The sequence below is a fragment of the Ctenopharyngodon idella genome, chromosome 13 (genome assembly GCF_019924925.1).
Source record: "Ctenopharyngodon idella isolate HZGC_01 chromosome 13, HZGC01, whole genome shotgun sequence".
Classification (NCBI taxonomy): Eukaryota; Metazoa; Chordata; class Actinopteri; order Cypriniformes; family Xenocyprididae; genus Ctenopharyngodon; species Ctenopharyngodon idella.
Genome location: NC_067232.1, coordinates 9,490,001 through 9,513,060, shown reverse-complemented (window position 1 = coordinate 9,513,060; position 23,060 = coordinate 9,490,001). Strand labels below are relative to the sequence as shown.

General features: G+C 37.6%; 1 protein-coding gene across 2 annotated transcripts in view; it reads left to right on the top strand.

Moving 5' to 3' along the window:
* adka (adenosine kinase a) overlaps positions 1-23,060 on the top strand; it is a 152,392-nt gene that overhangs the window by 9,428 nt on the left and 119,904 nt on the right. For both annotated transcript variants that reach the window (XM_051916429.1, XM_051916430.1), the window contains exon 4: positions 22,778-22,856. In XM_051916429.1, the coding sequence (XP_051772389.1) occupies positions 22,778-22,856 (79 nt within the window). The remainder of the gene's footprint in view (positions 1-22,777; positions 22,857-23,060) is intronic.

Sequence of the window (23,060 nt, the reverse complement as noted above, 5' to 3'; positions counted from 1 at the left end):
TGCACAATGTAAAACATATGATCATGAGGGGGCTGGTTCATCACACTTGAAACAATATCGCATATTGTCTGTAACTCATTGGGCTATTCCTTCCTGGTTTATGCACACGGATGCCTGTGAGACATTCAGTTTGCTAATGATTATCTCTTGTGGGCCAGTATCTTCAAACCATGCTAAATGATTGATTTGTTCATTAAATGTTTCTTTGCTGTCTTTAAATTCCTAATGTAAGTAGCTTGTGATGATTCTGGTGGGAACTAAAGCTCGTGTCACTGAGTATTATGTTTGAAACTGTGGGACTCTCTTCATTGGTCTTGTATGAAGAGAAATGAATGTGGCTTACCACTGAGAAAAAGCAAGGATCGCCCTACACCCCACTGTGTTTAAAGAATTCAGATCCTTAAAATGGTCCAAGCCGACTCAAAAACACACACAAAAGTTAGAAAAGGCCTGTAATCTGTCTAAAGCAGTGCGGAGGCGTATATCAACCACTAAACCTTCAAGCATTTGATCCAAAGCGCCTTTTGTTGTGGCAGCTCTGAATGTGTCACTTCTTTCAATGACTTTCACAGTCGACTCGTTGTGCAGTGTTTTTTAACCACTCACATGTATTTCATGTACCACAATGAATTGAAAAAAAAAAAAAAAAAAAAAAAAAAAAAAGATATATATATATATATATATATATATATATATATATGTGTATGTATTTGTGACTGCTTCAGGTTGAAATGGTTTGATTTGGTGACTCTGCACTGTTTTGAATCCTCGCTTCGTTCTTTTTTTAATTGTTCTTATCAGAGATGTTGGCCTGACACAAAGCAAACAGCCAGCGAGCAACAGGTGGAGAGGCCAGACATGCTCTTCATGAATCATGACATTTGATAAACCTTCTATATATGATTCAGCCATGCTTTTAAAGCACATTCAACCTGATCTCAAACCCTCTGTCCAGTTGTTTTTCTTAGGCCCACACTAAGATCAATAGTGTAATCTTGTTTGCCTATTGTAGAACTGTTCCAATTTGTAGATGTAGTTAGGAATGTGTGGTATACCATATCATTTTTAGGCCAAATTAATTATAGTGCATAAACAGTGTAGAAGTTTTGCTTTTGTTTCAATAAGGTGCTTTATTTTGCGAATTTAATCAGAGTTTAAGGGCTTGTAGTGCGTTGTGCCAAACATCGGCCTTTAGCCATGACTACATTCACAGTATTGTACAACCTCTCAGAGCTTACTGCTTAAATATTGCATTGCATAATGCTGTTCATTTACATTCTGGGTCATTTGGACTGAACAGTGCTTGAGTTTTATACCACAGACAGATGATCTGGCATTTTGCTATAGACTGTCTGGGCATAAGTTGGCACTCATGGGTCCCTGTGTGATTTACGAGGCCCTGAGGCAGCAGAGTGTAGTCACCGATCACTGTACTCCTGTTATGGCAGTCTTCAGACAGGGTTTGATGTTCATATGCAGCAGTTTATTTTCTGCATGTGAAAGTTCAAAAGAACAGCATTTATCTGAAACAGAAAGCTTTTGCAACATTATTACTATACCATATAAAAGTTTGGGGTCAGTAAGGGTTTTTTATTTATTTTATTTTTTTCCAGCAAGGATGCATTAAATTGATCAAAAGTGACAGTATAGACATTTATAATGTTGCAAAAGCTTTATATTTCAGATAAATGCTGTTCTTTTGAACTTTCTATTCATCAAATAATCCTGAAAAAAAAATTGTACACAACTGTTTTCAACATTGATAATAATAATAATAAATGTTTCTTGAGCAGTAAATCAGCATATTAGAATGATTTCTGAAGGATCATGTGACTCTGAAGACTGGAGTAATGATGCTGAAAATTCAGCTTTGCCAACACAGAAATAAATTGCATTTTAAAATATATTCAAATAGTAAAGTTATTTTAAATTGTAAAAAATATTTCACAATATTACTGTTTTTGCTGTATTTTGGATCAAATAAATGAAGCCTTGGTGAGCAGAAGAGACTTCTTTAAAAACATTTTTAAAAATCTTACCGTTCAAAAACTTTTGACCGGTTGTGTGTGTGTGTATATATGTATATGTGTGTATAAATATTATATATATAATGTGCCTTTTGGAATAACAATCCACAATATGTACACTACCAGTCAAAAGTTTGGAAACATTACTATTTTTTAATGTTTTTGAACGAAGTCTCTTGTGCTCATTAAGGCTGCATTTATTTCATAATAAATACAGAAAAAACAATAATATTGTGAAATATTATTACAATTTAAAATTGTGGTTTTCTATTTTAATATACTTTAAAATATAATTTATTTCTGTGATGCAAAGCTGAATTTTCAGCATCATTACTCCAGTCTTCAGTGTCACGTGATCCTTCAGAAATCATTCTAATATGCTGATTTGATACTCTGTTATTATCAGTGTTGAAAACAGTTGTGTTGCTTAATATTTTTTTTGGAACCTGTGATATTTTTTTTCAGGATTCATTGGTGAATAAAAGGTTAAAAAAACAGCATTTATTCAAAATATAAATCTTTTCTAACAATATAAATCTTTACTATCACTTTTTATCAATTTAACACATCCGTGCTGAATAAAAGTATTTCCTTCAAAAAAAAGAAAGAAAAAAACTGACCCCAAACTTTTGAACAGTAGTGTATATTGTTACAAAAGATTTCTATTTTAAATAAATGCTGATATTTTTAAACTTTTTATTCATCAAAGAATCCTGAAAAAGTATCACAGGTTATAAAATAATATTAAGCAGCACAACTGTTTTCAACATTGATAATAACTGAGTATCAAATCAGCATATTAGAATGATTTCTGAAGGATCACGTGACACTGAAGACTGGAGTAATGATGCTGAAAATTCAGCTTTGCATCACAGAAATAAATTATATTTTAAAGTATATTAAAATAGAAAACCATAATTTTAAATTGTAATAATATTTCACAATATTATTGTTTTTTTTCTGTATTTATTATGAAATAAATGCAGCCTTAATGAGCATAAGAGACTTCATTCAAAAACATTAAAAAATAGTAATGTTTCCAAACTTTTGACTGGTAGTGTATTAGTTAGAATACAGTGCTAATATTGAAAAAGCTTTTTAGAACGAGATTGTGTAGTTGCACCATCTACCAGAAGGGGATAACTGAGCCATACTAACCAGGAAAATCAAACAAAAAACTTGACCGCTGCGTAAACCAAAAGGTTTAAACTCACTAAACTCACGCTTGTATAACACTGCCATCTTGTGACAAAGATAGACTTTCTTTATGGTTACATTTGTTGTGTAGTTCGTTTTGGGGTTTTTTAGATCTTACATCAGCTAATCATTTTTACCTGCGAAACCCCAAATATCTGGGCACAAAATGCTAGCTGTATATAGCTCTGCAATGTGTTCATATGTCATTGTAATTGAAGTCAGTTCTGTTTTAAGAGGTGACTTGTGTGCCAGTGTTTTAAAGTATGGAGCAGCTGCTGTTGGTCTAGTAACACAGCAGCATGTTTGGAATGGCGTCAGCTCGTGTGAACCAACATCAGGTGCAGTACCACTGGCAGCCAGCAGGTGGAGGCATCCGCCCAGGCATTTTAATAGTTTTACACAGCATCATGCCGCAGGGTGGCTTTTGCTCGTGCGCAACAGGAAATCTTATCCGATTTCAGATTAGTTTTGTTTAGCAAGGGACGGACAATTGAGTTGCTTCCCAGGCTGAAAGGCAAAGCTTGACTTAAGTTATTTGTTTTGAAATTCTTGAATAGAGTCATTTGTATAAACTAAAACAATTATTGAGAACACATCACATTGAGTTCATAAATGCCAAGACAATCGCAGAACATGCTCTGATCTCTGTCCTTTTGTTCTGTGGATTGTCCTAACGCTGTGCAGCCCGCAGGCAGTCTGCCTCCCCCTGGAGAGAGCTGAGTCTGACTGTTTCCTGTATCTCAGATGGAGCTCATTTTGATGAGTGCGCTGTTCTTTATTTGAGAGCGGGCAGGAAAAAGAGCTGTTGCACACTGAAAGCTAAATTGCAGGTGCACAGAGGATCGGGGAAAAATAGTATATTTGAGGGTGACAAACTGTTTGCAAATTGCGCACGCTTGCAGTATGAACATTTACTCAGCAGTGTTTGGGGCAAAAAGCTTTGTCAACATTAAAGAAAGGGAAAAAATAGATTGGCAGGGATGCTTAGCTCTTAGAGTTGGAGGAGACCGCTACAATTAATCATCGGAACTGCGTTCCTGACACTTCTGTCGAGAGCTATACGCTCGGAAAAAATACTGTTCACTTAAATGAGCCACAAACTTGTACTGTATGTTCCTGTTAGGTTATCCCTGTGTGAGCCGTCCTTACTCTGCCTTCCCATTGGCAGACACGCATCAGTGCTCGTCCAGCCTTGGCTTGGCTGGAAGCAAGAATAAAGCGCCATACCTCGGGATCGTGTTCCAGAGGTCAGGCCGGTGACCTTACCTCAACCTTAGAGGAATGAAGTGGGAGGGTTAAAGCAGGTGGTTTGTCTACATGGTCCAGAATCTCGTCCGGCTCAGAATCAATGGTCCCTGGTGGCTCCGACTCCAACTCTGGCTCCTGCCTGATTCATTTCCCATCAGCCATCCCTTCGCAGCCAGTCCTCTAAGTGATTTCCCCTAATGGCTCGATGTCCGAGCGGTAACCTCTTAACGCTCAGCCCTGCATCCATTTCTGCCCAGTCCCTGCTTGAATCATCTTGAGGAGGGAGAGAAAGGATATCGCCTGTCGTACTCTCTCTCACTCTCTTTCTTCTCAGTCTTCATCATCGTTGAAGCACTGCTGTACGTTATGACTGTTTAGATTTATGTGCTGTGAATTACGGCGGCAGTAAGCTGACTGCCAGGAAAACTCCAGACTGTACACTGCGGCCCAGCGTAGAAACGCAACATTGGCTTTTATGGCCACTATGGGATTTTCCATTGGTCTTTGCCCTCTCAGGTGGGAACATAGATCTTTTTCTGCTGAGATGCATTAGGCGGGTTGTAGCCAAGTGTTACAGGGAGTCAGGTAGAGTGTTTTTTTTTTTTTTTTTTTTAAGTCTGTTTGTTCTCCAGTCAAAGCTGGACGGTCTCTAATTGCTAAGCTGTGGGCCGCCGTGGAGCCCAGCCAGGCCGTCTGTTTTCCTGCTGCACTAAATGCTGGCCTGATGGCGGTGGGCTGGTCCCGCTCCACGCTCTCCTTACAAGCATGCGTGCCTGCCATGTTTACGACAGCATTCAGATGCCTTTCCCTCTTCACTCCTGGTTAAGTGTTTGGTTCTGTACACTGAGCTGTCAGGTTTTGAATGGCCACAAACCCCAGCTTTGACTTTAATCATCTTGAATCACTCTATAAAACTGACCTCAGACCTGCTGCTCTGTGCTTACTGTCTTCCTAGCACCTCATTACCAACAGAGCTGAATGATTATTTGCACTCTATTGCCCCCTAGTCCTGGCTGGCCTGCAGTTTTGCTGAAACGCACTGTGTGGGTTCTCCTGCAGGTGGAGCTGTAACTTGCAGCGCTCTTGAGCATCAGCCAGCTATCATCATGGAAAATATGCTGGGTGTGTAATGAAGTATTGTGCTGGGTGTGTTGTAGGGGAATAAGTTTTTCCTAATGTGGTATTGTTGAACGATTCTTAAGATTTTAATAGCTGTGATGATGACTGTCATCTCCTGCAGGAGTTTCGGCAAAACCAGTATTCTAGATGAATACTTATATAACTAACATTTTACTTTCCATAAATGCTATATTTTATAAATGTTATGTATTTAATGTTTTATATAAAATATTATGTTTAAAGTAGTATTGTTTAAATTATTATTTTTACTATAATTATCACAGTATCAGATTTAATTTTTTTTATTATATATGTAATGTTATATAATGTTTAAAATATTATCACAAATAAACAGTTTTCTCAGATTAAAAAGAAATCTATTACATATGTCATATAAAATATAATATTAAATTTATTATTATTATTATTGTTATTATTATTGTCACCACAAATAAATATATTACTCGGATCCAAAAAAATCTATGTATGTTATAAAATATATAAAAAAGTTTATTATTATTACATATGAATAGTTTGTTCAGATTAAAATTCTGCCATTTACTCACCCTCATGTCGTTCTCTTATGATTTATTTGAGTGATAGTATAATGTCTAAGCTGCACTTTTCACCATAGAATATGGTAAAAGTAAATGGTGCAATCAAATTTAGTTTTTATTTTCCACAAATCTTTTGAATTACTTTGATGCTTTTTTTGTTCTTTTTTTCACTATCCACTTTTTATTGTATGGAAGAGAGCAGCTTGAACATTCTTCAAAACTTCTTTTTGGGTTCCATGGCCAAAATTAAGTCATACAGTTTTGGAACAACATGAGGGTGAATAAATGTCTACTGTATTTTCCTGTCTGTCCTGTTTATTGTCTGATTTATTATCTTGTTTTTAGGGAGTTGATCAGAGGCGCAGCATTTGAACGCTCCCGACATGGCCTGTTTTTATAAAAACAAAACAAACAAAACAAAACAAAAACAAAACCCATGTATTTTGCAAGGGGAAACCGGCAGTTTCAGCATTCGTTTTAGCCCAGCAGTTAAAAGTATTGTAGCCCAACTTGTAACCTAATTTAAACAGTTGGGCCATGTGTGTAATTACCCTCATTTATCTCTGACTGATTCACAGCCAAAAGTTTCTTAAATGAGCATACTTTTACAGAAACCAAGATCCTACAGCCATTTTGTGGGAGTAAATTGGACTAGAAAATTCTTCAATGCCTTTTTTCTTTATTACTGATGAAACGCTGCTGTCGTGTGCTTGTAGATGGTTCACATTAGGCCGCGTGGTGTTCTCTGCGTGGATATGAATTATTGACATGGAACATCATAGCTCAACAGATCATCCCATGTGTCTCCCTTAGGAGATCAGCCAAGGGCAGTCTTTTTACTTCAGGTTTGAATAGCAGAGGACCGTCTATCTCACACCATCTGTCTGCTTTCAGACTCTCAGTCTAATTGAAACCTAGACTGTCACCACAGACACATCCTCTCTGGGTAGACCAAGGGTCTGAGTCACAACGGTGTGCGAGGGGTCTTGCCCTCTGACCTCAGTAGCGTTACCTCAGGGGCGATCTGGTAACGCGAGTCCTACTCAGCCGCAGGACTCAATGTTGTCTGTCTGATAGGGCGACGATGATGTCATGTTTCCACCGAGCTTCATCTGCACCTGTGCCGCTCATCAAAAACAGATTATTTCCGATTTGTACGTCTCGTCGTTAATATTTGTAAAGTTAATGAGCAGATTCAGATTGATAGATTGCCAAGGAAACAGAACACAAGGACCGCGTCTGTGACATCACGGGATAATTAGGCCCACGAGTGCGCACGAATCCGCAACTGCGCTGATTTGCATTTTAATATGTTGTTAGCATAGGTGAAGGTTTATCTCCTCTTGATTAGATTCCAGTGATGTAATTACAAAGCGGAGTTTTACTTCTCAGAAAGGGCACTGCGCATAAACATCAATATGATTACCAGTAATTGTTTCAAAACAAATAAGCGGTTGGGTAATCAGTCATCGGGCCGCCTCGGAATTGTTTTGAAAGACGGTGTCCTCTGCAGCACATCGCATTCGGCTCATTTTAACATCTCAGTTTAAATTGGCTTTCCACTTGTCAGAGTAAAGAATATTTTAAAGATGAGTGGTGAAGGCTCAGAGGTAATCAGTGCTTTTAATGATCTTATTTGTGCGTGAGTGGCTCTGTAGACATTACTTAAGAGTCATTGAGAGAGCTGAGACACTGCATTTGAAAAGCTGTCCCCTGACAGCCAAATCCATCCATTTATAAAAGAGGAATTATTATTGACTCTCCCCCCCTCTTTCTCTTTCTCACTCTCACTCTCCTTAAACAAGGGGGAAAAAATAACAGATTCAACCTTGGGAGAACAAGTGCAGTGGAAGCTTAGAGAACAGAATAAGTAATGACACTGTCGTCTTGCTGGGACGTGGCTCACCGTGAAATGGGCTATTGATTTTAAACAGATAAACTGTGTTCTCTTTTGTGTTGAGAAATTACTGAACAATTTAATTAGGGCTGTAACAACAATATTTATTACCAGTTTTTCGCACCCATCCACCCCCTCCCAAGTTTTTTTTTTTTTTTCCCCATGAAGTCCTCAGTCTCCTTGTAAACTACCAGAATAATTAAACAAACCATGTTGCAAAGCTTGGTGTTGCTGATTAGTGGCCTCACCCAAGAGAGGGAGAAAAGAGGGAAAAATATATCCATTGATAACGCTTCTAATTCCTGAAGGTCTGGAAGAATTGCCGCACCAGATGACTCTGTTGAATCGAGGATTGATGGGCGCTTTTACATTCGGTGTCATCCTGCATTGTTTGAGCGCGTCCCAGTGCGTCTGTTAGCTGTTTGTCTAAATATAGCCTTCAGTGCCAATCAAATGGAAAACTCTCCTCTCAAGTGATTTCGACAGAGAATTCATGTGGAGCAAACACTTGTCTTTCAGATCTTCCCTTAGTTTTGTAGAGATTTTGAAGTCCTGATTCCTGTTGGCAAATGAGTGTTATACATTTTAGATGTTACTGTGGTCGGTAAACTCAATTAACTTTTGTTAGTTTGATTACATGTTGGTACCGTGTGCGAGGAAAAGTGTGTGGATACTTGTGGATGTCATATTTGATGCTTCAAAAACTTGATACAGAGATCGGAAAACTAATCCATATGAATTGAGCGGTTTAGTCCAAATTTTCTGAAGAGAATCGATCGCTTGTTATGACAAACAGAATTAATTTAGACTTTCACTCGCATGTAAACATTGATCAGCAAACATAAGCAGGAGCTCAACCAAACCTGCTTCATGCGCAAGAACAAATCTCTTCCGGAAGCTCAGACGTGCTGCATAACACACAAGAATGAACCTCATTGGTTACACAGCACGTTTGAGCTTCTGGAAGAGGTTTGTTCTCACGCATGAAGCAGGTTTGGTTGAGCTTCTGCTTATGTTCGCTGATTAGTGTTTACATGCGAGTAAAGTCAAAATTAAATCTGTTCGTCATAACAAGCGATCGATTCTCTTCAGAAAATTTGGACTAAACTGCTCGATTCATATGGATTAGTTTTCCTACCTCTGTATGAAGTTTTTGAAGCGTCATAGTGGTAGTTACAAAGGCAGTCATTGGAAGGATATCTGACAGCATTTTGTTATCAAAAAGATCTTCATTTGTGTTCTGAAGATGAACGAAAGTCAAGGGTGTGGAACAACATAAGGGTGAGTAATTAATGACAATTTTCATTTTGGGGTGAACTGACCCTTTAATTCCTTATTACAGTTACAAAAGTTATTTAGTCAACAGTAGGGAGCAATTTTTTTTTGCCTTTTGTTGTTTGATTAACATTAAAATGCAGACAGCAGCGCAGCAGGAATATTAGGTTGCTGTCACTTTAAGAGCTGCACGGTTCCAATATACTGTTACACAAGCTTTTATTTCTCAGTTGTTTGTTCATTTAAGACATAACCAACTATGTGAACAAGAATACTCCCCAAGACGGCCATTTTGATATCATTTTGTGTGAATTGGAAGAAGTGAAAGACAACTCAGTATGCAGTATTCGCACTCTATCAATGCTTTCCGAACACGTGCTATGGATGTGTGCGAACTTCTCACACAGTGAGTAGAATTAAGTTCTATTTCATGTCTTCTTGCTCTTGAATATTTAAATTTGCAAGGCTTAAAACCACAAACATTAAATATTCTTAATTCTTATTCTTACAAATTTTAATGATAAAAGAATTACATTATTTAACAGAATTATGTTATTATTATTTAAAAAAAAAAAAAGCCAAATGCTGATTGTTTTAAATGAAGTGTAACACATCATACCACAGTACAGCTTTCAAACAGTATTTCATGTCAACTACCCATTAGTTGCTGTTGGATATTTATTTAAATGAACTTGTATTGCAGCTCGCACAGCCTTTTTTTTTATTGCAGACTGCAATTTATCAGTTGTACACATCAAAAGCAATTTACACAGGACGTCCTGACATTGATTGAGTAGCATCCCATGGGATAACTTTGTGTCAGATATAAAATACTAACTTGTTTCAGAGCACGTTTTATGGCGGTTAATGACGTCCTCTGGTTTCAGGGGCTCAGGATGGCCCGTGACAGCTGTTTAGGGTGGAGAATGATATGTGTGTGCTCTCTGCTAAATGATTAAATGGTTAAAAGGCTCTTGATTGTAGCCGAGCCACGTGATCCCCCGGGCCCCTGCGAGGGGGGAAAGGTCCCGAGGCAGCTGCTGCTTTTGAGCAGGACTCCTTAAGCCCTCTGAGAGCAGGGCCCCTCGCCGTCTGTGCTCCAAGGTGCTGAAAAACAGTTATTCAAGCCCAAATCCTGTGAGCCCCTGTGTGTGTGTGTGTGTGTGTGTGTGTGTGTGTGTGCGCGTTCGATTCCAATCCGTTGGCGTCCCCTTGTGTGAAATAAACACCCAGGCTGCTCAGATTCCCCAGTGTGGATGACTAGGAGCAGGTGTCCCACCAAGCTTTATTAAGTCCTCTCCATCTCTCTCCATTAACATGGTGAATGTGGTCCGGTGGGGAAGAGGCCCTCACAGGAGGCCGTAGACACTCTGTCTGTCTGCGATTCAGATGTAAAGGGCCATGTAGGCATCCAAGTCAACCGCTGCATTCCACATAAGGGCTGGCTTAACCGCACTGTTTCATGCCTTATGTAACCCTATTTGAAAGGAGGGTTCTTATCGCCCTCTGCCCAGAGGAACCTCCCCTCCCCTTTCACCTTAACCTGAGACCGTCTTTATTGTACATCAATCTTGCATGTTTGGTTTTTCTTTGCTGAGTTGCCCTTTGTGGCTCTTCAAAAGGAGGAAACTCCTCTGAGGATTACTGAATATTCAGAGTATCATGGTTTATAGGTGTTTCTTGAACTATGGGTATTTTCTTTTTCCCTCTTAAGAGACTTTTTTCACATTTGCTCTGGTTTAATTAATTTGTCCTCTTTTATTTCTCTGTAATTTTCATCACAGTGTCATTTCCACCACTACCTTGAAATTATTTATTGTATTTGACATCATTCTCTGGTGGAAATGACTGTGATTGAAATGACATTTTAATCATTTATGGCAGGGTTTCCCAAAACTGGGGTTTGTGAAGCCCTGGGGGTTTGTGAAGGAACTTGAAGGGGGTTGTGAGTTGATGAAAAGGTGTAATAATTAATTGCGTCATAAAAATGTAAATATGAAGTAAATATTTTAAAATAAAAACAGTCAAAATAAAACACAAAATATTTATTACCTGCATACCATTGACCAATAACCAACATCAAAGAATTGTGAATATGTGAGTGTGGTGTTAAAATTTTGAAATATTAACTTAAAATCTCAGGGGTAATTTACATCACAGGGGATTGGCTGACAAAGTTTGAGAATCCGTGATTTATTGAAAAAATGACTCCTTTGTCTTGCTACTGTAAATTTACTAGCTAGCATTTTATGTATTTTAAATACAGACATTTAAATAATATTTTTGTAATTTTTCATGATTTGTCAATTATTATGTAATTGGAAATTGTGCTTTCACAAATGTTTGACTTGATTCTTTTCATGTCTCATTTCATATCAAGCATGCTTTTCAAGACACTTTTCATAAAACTTTATTAAGGAGAAAATTTTGGTGAAATGGGTGTAATTTGTGTAAAAACATGTAATTGTGAAAATTATTTTCACATTAGAAATAAAGTTAGATTATTTTACTCTTTTGTTTAGTTAATCATGGTTTTTAATATAATAACTTTCATATTTTTAGATTAAAAATATAGGCCTGGGACAATGGTAAAACATACTCTACATAAAAGGCTTTTGAAAAGTAGCAAAAATAATGAAAGCATGTTAAAAAGTTTCCTAGAGTTTTAATGTGACCTTCACGAAACAGAAATGTTAAAATTTGTTCATTTTAATACAAATCAACCCCTGGGACATAAAAGTGCTTGAAGTTGAAGAAACACCCATATATACTGTAGAACACAAGGCTTTCTACACCTTTCAAAGCTGTTACAGCTTTTTCCAAACTTATGACTATGTGAGAAAGCAGATCCCCTCCCTACTAGGTATGTGTAAAGAACACCCTCAGAGAAATGTGTGTAAAAGAAGGCGGAAATTTCCAAGCGTGTTATGATTAACATTGAGAGAGGGCAAGATGGTGGTCCCCCCTCCTGCGGAAAAGTGCTCTGTGCAGGTTAGCGTTTAAGCTAGCATGCAGGCCAGGAACAGAGAATACTGATGGAGACATTAGTCAGGCTGCAATTGGGGGTTTATTTTTAGAGGGTGGCATTTAAAGCCAGGACACTTGGTTCTGCCTGCCTGTTAATGACTCATCTGGGGGGAGAGAGAGTGAGAGAGAGAGAGAGAGAGAGAGAGAGAGAGAGAGAGAGAGAGAGAGAGAGAGAGAGAGAGAGAGAGAGAGAGAGAGAGAGAGAGAGACAGGGGCCGCTGCCCAGCCGCCAGCAAGAGCTACACTCTTCTCTGGATCGTCATGCACCAGCCTGCGGTGCTTGAGCTTCAATTTTATAAATTTCAGATTTGTTCTGTATAGTTTAAATGCAAACTCAGACGAGTTTCAAGCGTTATCGCACATGTTGTAGCTGCATGTACTTTTTATAGCAAATGTGACTGCATGAAATGGAAAAGTTGTTGTTGTTTTTTTTTTTTGTCTCCAAAGTATACATTTCCTATGTTAAATCAAAACCTCGAGTCAGATTTGTGACAGACCTGTATAATTCACTTGTTTATTGAGAGTCTAACGATGACGTGAAACCATTGACCACCTTGTTTCTATTTAAACGTGCAGCCCTGGCGAATGAATGGCTGCTTTGTGGCTTCGGTCAGTGAGATGCTTGTAAATTGTACATTTCCTCTCTGTTCCTGTGTTTATGTGGAATTTACATGACAGCTACATTAATAATATCCCACGCTCTTGCCACCTGGTATGTGCATTTCCAAATAAATGAACCCATCTATTTCACTTCATAATTCAGACATGCTCGGCAGTCAAAAGTTTATCCGAACTTTTTTCACGACCACCCAACAGCAGGTTAAATTTGTTCCCTGCCATTAATCCTGACTGTGTCTGTGTGCGTGTGCATGTGTTTTTTCTATATATGTATAGGTGTCTGTATTCGTGTATACTTGAGGACATGTGTTGGCTCACTCCTGATTCGGCCTCTGCAGAATTTGTTCGACAAAGAGCCCAAACGCTTGCCATGATTTCAAATGGGAAAACAAGGCAGCTCTTTCTGAGGTCATCGTTGTATGTCAATAGCTCTAACAGATGCTATATAAATCTTTAATAGAACGCTCAGTGTTGTATAGACATGCACCTATGTGCATCCCAGTCCAGACGGTCTCTCTTGAGCACCGTTGGATGAATACAGCACATCTGACATTCACTGCATTTAGTTTACCCCAAAAAAGAACATTTTTGGCATAATTTACTCTGGATGATTTTCTTTTTTTTTTTTTCTTTTTTTTTTTGTCTTATTTAAATATTGTGTTGGTCTTTCTTTTCCATGCAATTGCAATGAATGGCACCTTATGCACTATATTCAAAGTATTCTAAATCCATTCAGTAGTTGTGTGTATTGTGGTAGGAACAGACTAGTATTTAATTTATTCACTGAAAATGCTCATTCATGAGTTCACCAGAGAGGTAGTGATGCCAAATCTATGAATTAATCATTCTTTTAGAGTTGGATCTTTTCAGTGAATTGGTTAGTTTCACTGAGTGCTAGCAGAGGATTTACAGCTCTCTGTAAATCATTTTCATTGTATGATTTAAGAAGACTTACTGTTCAAAGGTTTGGGGTCAGTAAGATATTTTTTAAGGTTATTGAAAAGTCTTGTATGCTCACCAAGGCTGCATTTATTTGATAAAACAATTGATGTCCCTCATTTTTTTTAATTGCCTTTCTTCCTTTCACATATTTTAGTAATCATAAATTAGGTATCATTCGAGCACTTAAACACTCAAAATTCACCCTGTGAAAACAGTTTTGAATTCAGACATTGCTTTCGACCATTTAGCGGGCCACTTTCCCTAGTGGACAGTGTCATGTTTCATATTACAAAATGTATTTTAACTTTTATAATCAACTTTTTCTAATCTTGACAAAACACATCATCAGAAAAGTCTGAGACTCAATGTTCCATATTTGGTGACTGTTTTGTGATAGAAGTGATATTGTGATAGAAATGTATTTATTTGTTACAGGACATTTTTACATGGAATGTGGGTATCACCCAGTGGCTATTTTTGGTATAGCACCTCAATAAAATCTCATAGGAACTTCAGTTTTTGTGATATCAACTTCAAATTTGGAACACAACTTGGTTAGACACATGACATGGATTTTATAGCTATTTTACAGTAAAAATTATTTTGTAAAATATATATTTTGTATAAAATAAAAAATGTTTAGTACAGTACATTTGCTTTACAGTAAAATTAAACTAGCTTTTTAAAAAAAATTTTACACCAAGGATTTTTTCTACTGGCCCAGTTCTGCCAGTGCTTCAAATTTTTATTTGTCCTGCAAAAAAAAAAAAAAATCAAATTATAGCAATAGAACAAATAAATACAATAGAACAAACATACAGTTGAAATAAGGTACAGAGTTTGAATAAACTGAATAAAGTAATCAAGTGTAAAATAACACATGCTGTCTGAGCGGCTTTCTGGTCACGCTCAAGACGTGTGTGTACACAAAGCTTCTCACACAGTGTGCACAGAACAAGTACAACAAGTCTCACACAAGTACATAATTAAGTTCTCTTTCACATCTTCTTGTGTGTGAATATTTAAACGGGAAAGGCTTAAAATACGTGCAAATGATAAACTTTAGTGACGATGCAGCACGCTCCTGATCGGGCCAGTGAGATGTCCTTCAACTGTCCCGAGCGTCTTTCCATCGTGCAGTCCTTATTGTTGAGCCCTGAATTTATTACTGTGATGGCAAAGATAAATTTTCAGCAGCCGCCATTACTCTGTTTTCAGAAATCATTCTGATATGCTGATTTGGTGCTCAAGAAACATTTCAGTGTTATCAACAACAGTTGTGCTGCTAAATATTTTTGCGATTAACCATGATTTTCTTTTTCACGATTCTTTGATAAATAGAAAGCTTATGTGTGTGTTTTTTGTGTATGTGGGTCAATGACTTTTTTCTAAAGGCCTTAATAATAATAAAAAACAAAGATATGACATCCAAAGTATGTAAGGTAGTACAACTAGATCACTTTTATTGAATCTAAAAGGTTTTAGTTATATTTTGCTACTTAAAAAAGGTATTTTAAAGATTTTGAAGTGTCAAAAGGTTATTTGGTTTAACCGTCCAAAGGCCAATACACCCATTTCATTTGTGATTAAAATATCTTAAAATGTAATAAATGTATATATTTTTTTTTTATTCTGGCATGATTTTATAACATCATATATCAACATAGTGCAAAATGGTATTAAAGTTATGTGTAGAAGTTGTTGCTTTGTTATGAGAAAGAATGTCTGGAAAAATGAATTTCATTAATGTCATTCGGAGTAACCAATATAAAGGGACCATTCTGGATCAAGTCATGCATTCAATATCATGTGACAGGATGTGACATCATTCAGACACCTGCAAAGGACCACATGGTCATGAAGCAAAGTAACTAACTCTCTCTTAACTATTTGAAAAATTCATGTTTTCACTTGCTCGTACACATGTCCCGAAACATCAGGTCATTCGGTACAACTGCTATGAAACATTGAAATTTTTTTTAAAAACTTGTACTAAATATAAAATGTTTGATTGTCCTTTTGCTAGCTAGCTAGCAATCTAACTAGCTAGCTAGCTAGATATCAGTCTGTTAGCCTTGTTTGAAAATATCGTCATTTGGTATAACCAAAGTGTCATAAAACTGAAATTTTGGTTAAACCGAATGACTTTTTGGTGACACATTTTGTCCATCTTGTAAAAAATGACAAAAGCAGTGTTAATTGATTATAAAAACCACATAATCTCATTGTTAACACTTAATAAAACTTCCAAATTATATCTCATAAGGTTTTTTTTTACACTTTTAAAAACCTTGTGTGTGTGTGTGTGTGTGTGTGTATGTGTGTGTGTGTATGAACAATATGAAGGTCAATAAATGATGGCAGAATTGGCAGATCTCATTTGTTGTCAGCATAATTTATTAACTTTCTGTAACTTTCCACTAAAAGTCACAAATGTCACTACAATAGCTATTGCAGAGTTTCTCACCACATCTTAATGATTTGGCATAAACTTCAACATGCACTTCACTTTATTGTTCAGTGGGGTGATTACTCACAAAACAAACTGTTCCTAGTAAAGTGTTTCTGCTCATTTATGATCTCCTCCGCTTCACTCTTGAGTATTTTCCATCCATTCCTCATGGAACTGTGGACTTACATAAACCCATGTTTACAGACAAAAAGGCTTATTTATTTGTCAGTTGTCCTCTCTAGTGTACAACACATCCATATTGGCATCTATGAGGAATTGTGAATTCGGTGCATCATATCTCCGCTCCAATGACCAGCGCTCTTCCAAACCACTACTGAAAGGTTCATCATAAGGAGGTCTGAAGGATCTCTATGAATCATTGAGCTGTGAGCTTAGAAGTTGACACACACACACACACACACACACACACACACACACACACACACACACACACACACACACACACACACACACACACACACACACCCACCCACCCCCCACTTGGTTTGTTTTATTTACAGCCCTTTCACTGTCTTATCCTTCAAACTTCTTGTCTATATCTCTCGCTATCTGGACACAGCCCTCACAGGGTGTTTTATATTGACCTGCTAATGAGTATTTAAGTGCTTGCTGTTATTGTTAGTTCTGTATGATAATGTGTGCGGTGTTGGCTGTCATAAAGGCAGCGTTTCTGTGAGAAGCTGTCAGTTCTGTTTAGAATATGGCCTGCATTAGTAAAGCGCTGTATTCTTCCTTCATTAGAGGTCTTCTCTGCAAACAATGTCACTGGCAGAGCAGAGCGTCTCACTTCAGCGTTTAGAGTAAGCTGTCTCATTGTTCTTGTTTAATTGTATCCAGTTCTATTGACAAAAACAATGTTATTGGAGTGGAGGTGGATATTCTGGATCTAATTAACTGCGATTGTTGTGCTTCAAAGCTCCATCTGAAAGAATTCTGAAGACTTGACCTGGTTTTGTTTAGCATCATTGCATTGTGCTCTCTTCCCCCTCTATCACTTTGCTTTTGTCTTTATTTTTATTTTTGTTTATTTTACTTTTTTTTTTTTTTTTTTTTTTTTGCACCTAAATTTTGCTTAAGCTTCCAAAAGACCAAAAAAAAAAAAAAAAATTTTAACTAGTGGCTTCTTCCAAATAGCTGTCTGAAAAATCAGTTGTATCACTATCCTGGATAGACACTAAGCTCTCATCTTGCTTTAATATATCTAACCACAAGCATATGTGAGACATGTTGCCTCTGGTTTTATCAATCTGAAGTTTAAGCGCATTCTTTTCAGCTCTTGTAACATTTGTGGTGAGGCATTTCAAAGAGTGCAGTCTGACGTTCCTCACTGTGCCCCCTCTCTTCATAAGTGAACATTTGGTGCTCGCAAAAAAAAAAAAAAAAAAAAAAAAGAGGACAAAACGTGGTCCTCGTGCTTCACTTGAATTAAATGGTTTGCTGCTCCATCCATCACTGATCCTGTGGGTTATATTTACTAGGCACTTCATGGATCCATATCATGAATGATTTTTTTTTTTTTTTATGATTAACCCTAGAAATGTGGTGTGTTTTTTTTTTTTTTTGTTGTTGTTGTTGTTTTTTTTTTTTTTTATAAATAAGTCCCTCTATTATGCTATTTGAAAGTCTCTCTAAACCCCTCCTTTCCTCGAGTCTGCTCTGATTGGTCAGATGGCCTAGTCTGTTATGATTAGTCTACCAATTACAGCACGTGTCAGAAACAAAACGCCCATTGCCATATCTAAATTTCAGCTCCGGAGGCTTTCTCAATCCTTAGCAATTGACACTGTATGGACATTAGGCCTGCCCCCTAATATTCAACAAATCGTTAGTCGACTAGAAGAGTCATATTTTGAAATATGTATTTATATATAAAATTGAACCTGCCAAAGTGGCTAGTAGGTGTTACACACCACTACTGAAATCCATCCGCATTTGGCAGGTTGGCGGGTGTTAATGTCGAGCCCTGTGTGTGTGTATATATATATATATATATATATATAAAATACAAGGTTTCGTGTATATATATTTAGTATTTTTAATATAACATTCTTCCCTAGGTGCAACAACGGCATCTAACTTCAAACCTGTTTCCATCTGTAGATTCACCCCACCTCCCACTGTACTACTTACTCCCTTTGTCACCACTCTACAGCCATGCAATTTACATTTCTGAAATAAAAGGCTTCTCACAATTGATTGTGTTTTCCACAATCTGACTGGAGTGCTGCTTTGATGTTGTTCGTGGAGTGCCTAGACACAAGGCTGTGTGTAGAGCAGTGTTTGCCTGTGGCCATTGATGAACAGTCCCTGCCTCTCCCCACAGGCTCACTGTTTGTTTGTGTGAATTGCCTATGTAGCCACATCAGCTGCTTCCAGTCAAGCTACTATACAGTAAATAAACCCGCCGTCAATATTGAGCATCGGTGCTGTTGCCTCTTGCTGTGAGGTAGACTGCTTTTTTCCTTTACTGGGGTAGTAAACAGTTCTGAATAGCGGCTTTTTCAATCAATAATGCTCACATGTATGTTCGTTGCTTCTTTTATTATTCTTATTGTGAGTTTTCTCAATGTATGTATGGTTAGATTGGGTGTGTGTGTGTGTGTGTGTGTGTGTGTGTGTGTGTGCTCTGTAACTCTACACTGAGGGTGCTGTGGCAGATCTCCCGTCCACAGTTCTGATCTTGACCCATTTCAGGCCATAACTAAGATGTGTTCTCTAGTATAGCTGGGCACAGTGCAAGAGGTTTTTTTTTTTCATGCATGCATTTGTGTGTAAAGGGTAATGTGTTTGTGTGTGCGTATGCTCGTGGTTTGACTTGCTTAGCTCAGTCCCACGCACTGTGGTCAGAGTGGTTAGTATTTTTTCTCTGTAGGCCGAGGAAGTGTGTATATTGTTCCCACGCTATGAAGAGTTCAGGGTCCCATACTCCAGACAGGGGGCGCTGGCGGCCTCTGCACTCAGCTCTGACCCAGGCAGCACGGGAATGTTGGAAAAACGCTTTATGATACCAAGATGTTTGTAAACGGACAGCATGGTTAAGTAAACTTCAGTGAACTGTGCTTGTCATGTGAAACCAGAATCTCTCTTACAGTTTGAAATAACTGTTTTCTATTTTAATATAGTTTAAAATGTCATTTATTCCTGAATTTTCAGCATCAATACTCCAGTCTTCAGTGTCACATGATCCTGATTTGGTGCTCAAGAAATATTTCTTCTTATTATCAATGTTGAAAACAGTTGCGCTGCTTAAATTTTTTGTGGAAACTGATACTTTTTTCAGGATTCTTTGATTTAAATAGAAAAAAAAAAAAAAAACAGCATTTACTTGTTTTTATGTGAATAATAACCCATATTTTGATCTGTTCCTCACACAAAGCTATTGTGTATAGTACACAAGTTGCAAATATTCTGTATTTCATATTAATTCGTATTACCCCTATTATAATGCTTTTATTTATTTTATTTTTTTTGGGAGCTTGGTATTATAAATCACCATCCACTTGGATTTTATAGAAATGGATTTTGTCTCACATCATTTTGGTGTTCACAGAGTTTAAAAAAACGGAATGGCATGAAGATGATTAAATGACAATTTTCATTTTTAGGTGAGCGGTCCCTTTAAGAGGCATCTCTCACAGGCAAACACAAGGAAGACGCACGTGATTATGCTCTCAGGAGGTGTCACTCCACTGTTTACAAAAGCTTCAAAAGGCTGAAGACGAGCTGGAGTGAGAAACCGGTGCATTTGTTGTCGGGCAGCATCTTGAAGAGCCTCAACATGCCAGCCATCTCCAGCCTGAGCCTTTTGTTGCCAAGCGTGCAGAGCTCCTGTTGCTAAAGGAAGTACTTAAATGTGTAGTTATGTGAGATCCCTCCTTGCTGAAGCCGGCCCCCCGCTGCTTCTTCCTGCTCCTTGGCTGAATATGAAGTGTTGCTTGATGGGCTTTTCCCCTCTGACAGTGTCACAAGAGGAGTGACAGATCCGTGGGAGAGCTGACCCACCTCCCAGAGGAAGTGCTGGGAGCCAGGGGTGGCCCATTCAGTGCCCGAAGGCCACTCACTTCTAATGGAACATGATAAGCTTTTCATGAGGCACTGTGCAGTGCTGCTTTTGTGCACCCATGTCTCTGTGGGCTCGGTACATCAGTGTCGTCATCACCTTGCTCAGAGTTCATGGGAACATAAATTGTGTTATTGAGAGCCACACCTAGTTATGGTTACCTTGCATGGGTTTCTTGTCTGGTATGTGTGAAAACAACAAGTTGACCCTGTTAATGACAGTGAATCCAGTCAGATAAAATTACTTCATTTTTTATTTTTGGATTTTTGTTACAGTATACTGATTACTGATTACTGATTATAGATGGCCAACCGTAAGTATTAAGTTAACGTTGTCATAAAATTTAAAATCTGTTTTGCAAATACATGGTGTTGATCCATCCATGTATTTTTCATTTTTAAAAATGTTTGACCTCATAAAGTTTAAGTCATAATTCACTTTTCTGGCAGAAGCGACAGACTTCTTTCTGGTGACGTATGCTGGACTACTCGTTTAGTCGGCTTAAAACCTGCCCCTTCACAATTGACTACAAGCTTGCATTAATTTTTTAGTGCAACGGCCACATGTCAAAATCCAATCAAAAACTGATGAAATGGATCAAGTCCCCGCCCCAGTTTTTTTGTTTTTGGTCATCTGTTTCACTGAAGTGCGTCACAATATGGAAGAAAAGATTCGTCGCTAATTCTGTTTCAATGTGACTTTGAGAAAGCAAGTTACTGAAGTACTAGGAGTTATTGTACAAATTGTCCTAAAAGAGTTCCATGGAAGTTAATGATACTTAAAATTGTGTGACTCATTAAGGAAAGGTGTGCTTCAGTATTAGACTATAGACTATATATTTATTTTCATATGGATAAGCTTTACAATCTCTTTATGAACTTTTTGAGGCGTCAAATTGGTAGTTGTGTGGACTGTCAATAGAGAGACAGAAATCTCTCAGATTTCATTTAAAATACCTTTATTTGTGTGTCGAAGATGAACGAAAGTCTTAGGTGTTTGGAATGACATTGGGTTATGTAATTGTAATTAATTGACTTTTTTTTTTTTCATTTTTGGATGAACTAACTCTTTAAATGAGTGACTCGATGCATATCTACGGTTGCAAAAAACAGAAACTAGAATATCAGGGACTAGTTTTTTGTTTTGTTTTGTTTTTTTTATACTTATGCCACTCGCCCAGAACATCCTAGCAACTGCATAGCAATGCTTTGGCAACCACCACAAAACCATTGTGTCACTGCAGACAAGACCCACTCAAGTTTTCTTCAGGAAGTGCTAAGCTGGTTATTATTAGCATGTACAAAACCACTTTTTAAATTTGGTACAAACATTTATCATCTTTGGCTAGTCACATTGGTAATTTTTTTTTATTATTGTTAATGTGAATTATCAATCTATTTTTTAGTTATTGTTAAAATTAAGCCATTTTCTATATAGCACTTTTTTTTACTCCATAGTAGTATCTCTCTTACTATAATTATTATTTTTTTGTATATTAATACAATTTTTGTATATTAAGTCATGTATATTAATGTATGTGGCAGGATATTAGCTATTGCAATTGACATTCACTTGAAATGTGTCAGCAATTTTTGCTAATTTGCAATACTAACAATGAGTAATAGTAGCACAGAAGAGACCACTGCTGTCCCTGGATATGCTACATTCTTGTATCCTGGATACCAATTCTTCATACCCTTCATCTTTAGTTTACATGCACATATGAGTTTGTTGTATGTATATATGTATGCATGCATGTGAGGTTTATATTTTAGCAGATATCAGTCTCAGACATCAGTGCTGTATGGAGAGGAGCTTTGTGTGTGTGTTTTCATGCTTGTGTTTGGACTGGAGATGCCAAGGGAGGTCATGTCCTTCAGTGACTCAGACTATTTGCATGCTGTTAAAATCTGTTGCACACACAGGTTTGGGGTGGATGCTTTTCTCTGTAATAATGTCCAGACATGGGGCAGGTCGTTTGTTGCCTTTGTTTGTGTCTTTTGTTTGTGTGTGTGTGCGCATGTCTGTACACGCTGAGAGATGCGTGCAGAAGTACAGTACACTCACACTTTCTCAGAAGGCTCACTGCCCTGCGGCACAAGGCTTCAAGTCCTCCATTTCCTGTTTACAGTGTCTGAGGTTTCCTGTTCTCGATGCATCTCCACTGGGTGATCTTGCGATTGTACTCTGGACAAGGCCTGTGTTAAAAATAAAACACCCTTGTTTCAGTCTTTCATGAAAAATCTCCCCATTTATGTCTGTATTATTTAATTCTATGTGTACATGCATAAAGATTTTTTTCTTATGTAAGCTTTTTCCCTCTCTTTTGTACTTTAGGTTTGAAGAGATAGTCAAGAAATTCAAGGTTGAATATCACGCTGGAGGTGCCACTCAGAACTCTGTAAAAGTTGCACAGGTTGGTGCTCAAAGCTGCAGCCAGTATTTAATGCATGCAATGCTAGGAATGACAAGGTCATGAATCCCAAGAAATGCATGATCGGATAAAATGTATAGCTTGAATGCAATGTTGCTTTGGATAAAAAAAAACATCTGCCAAATGCATAAATGTAATACATCATGAACTGTTCCCACAGGTGGACAGGTGGTTTTGTACATCCTC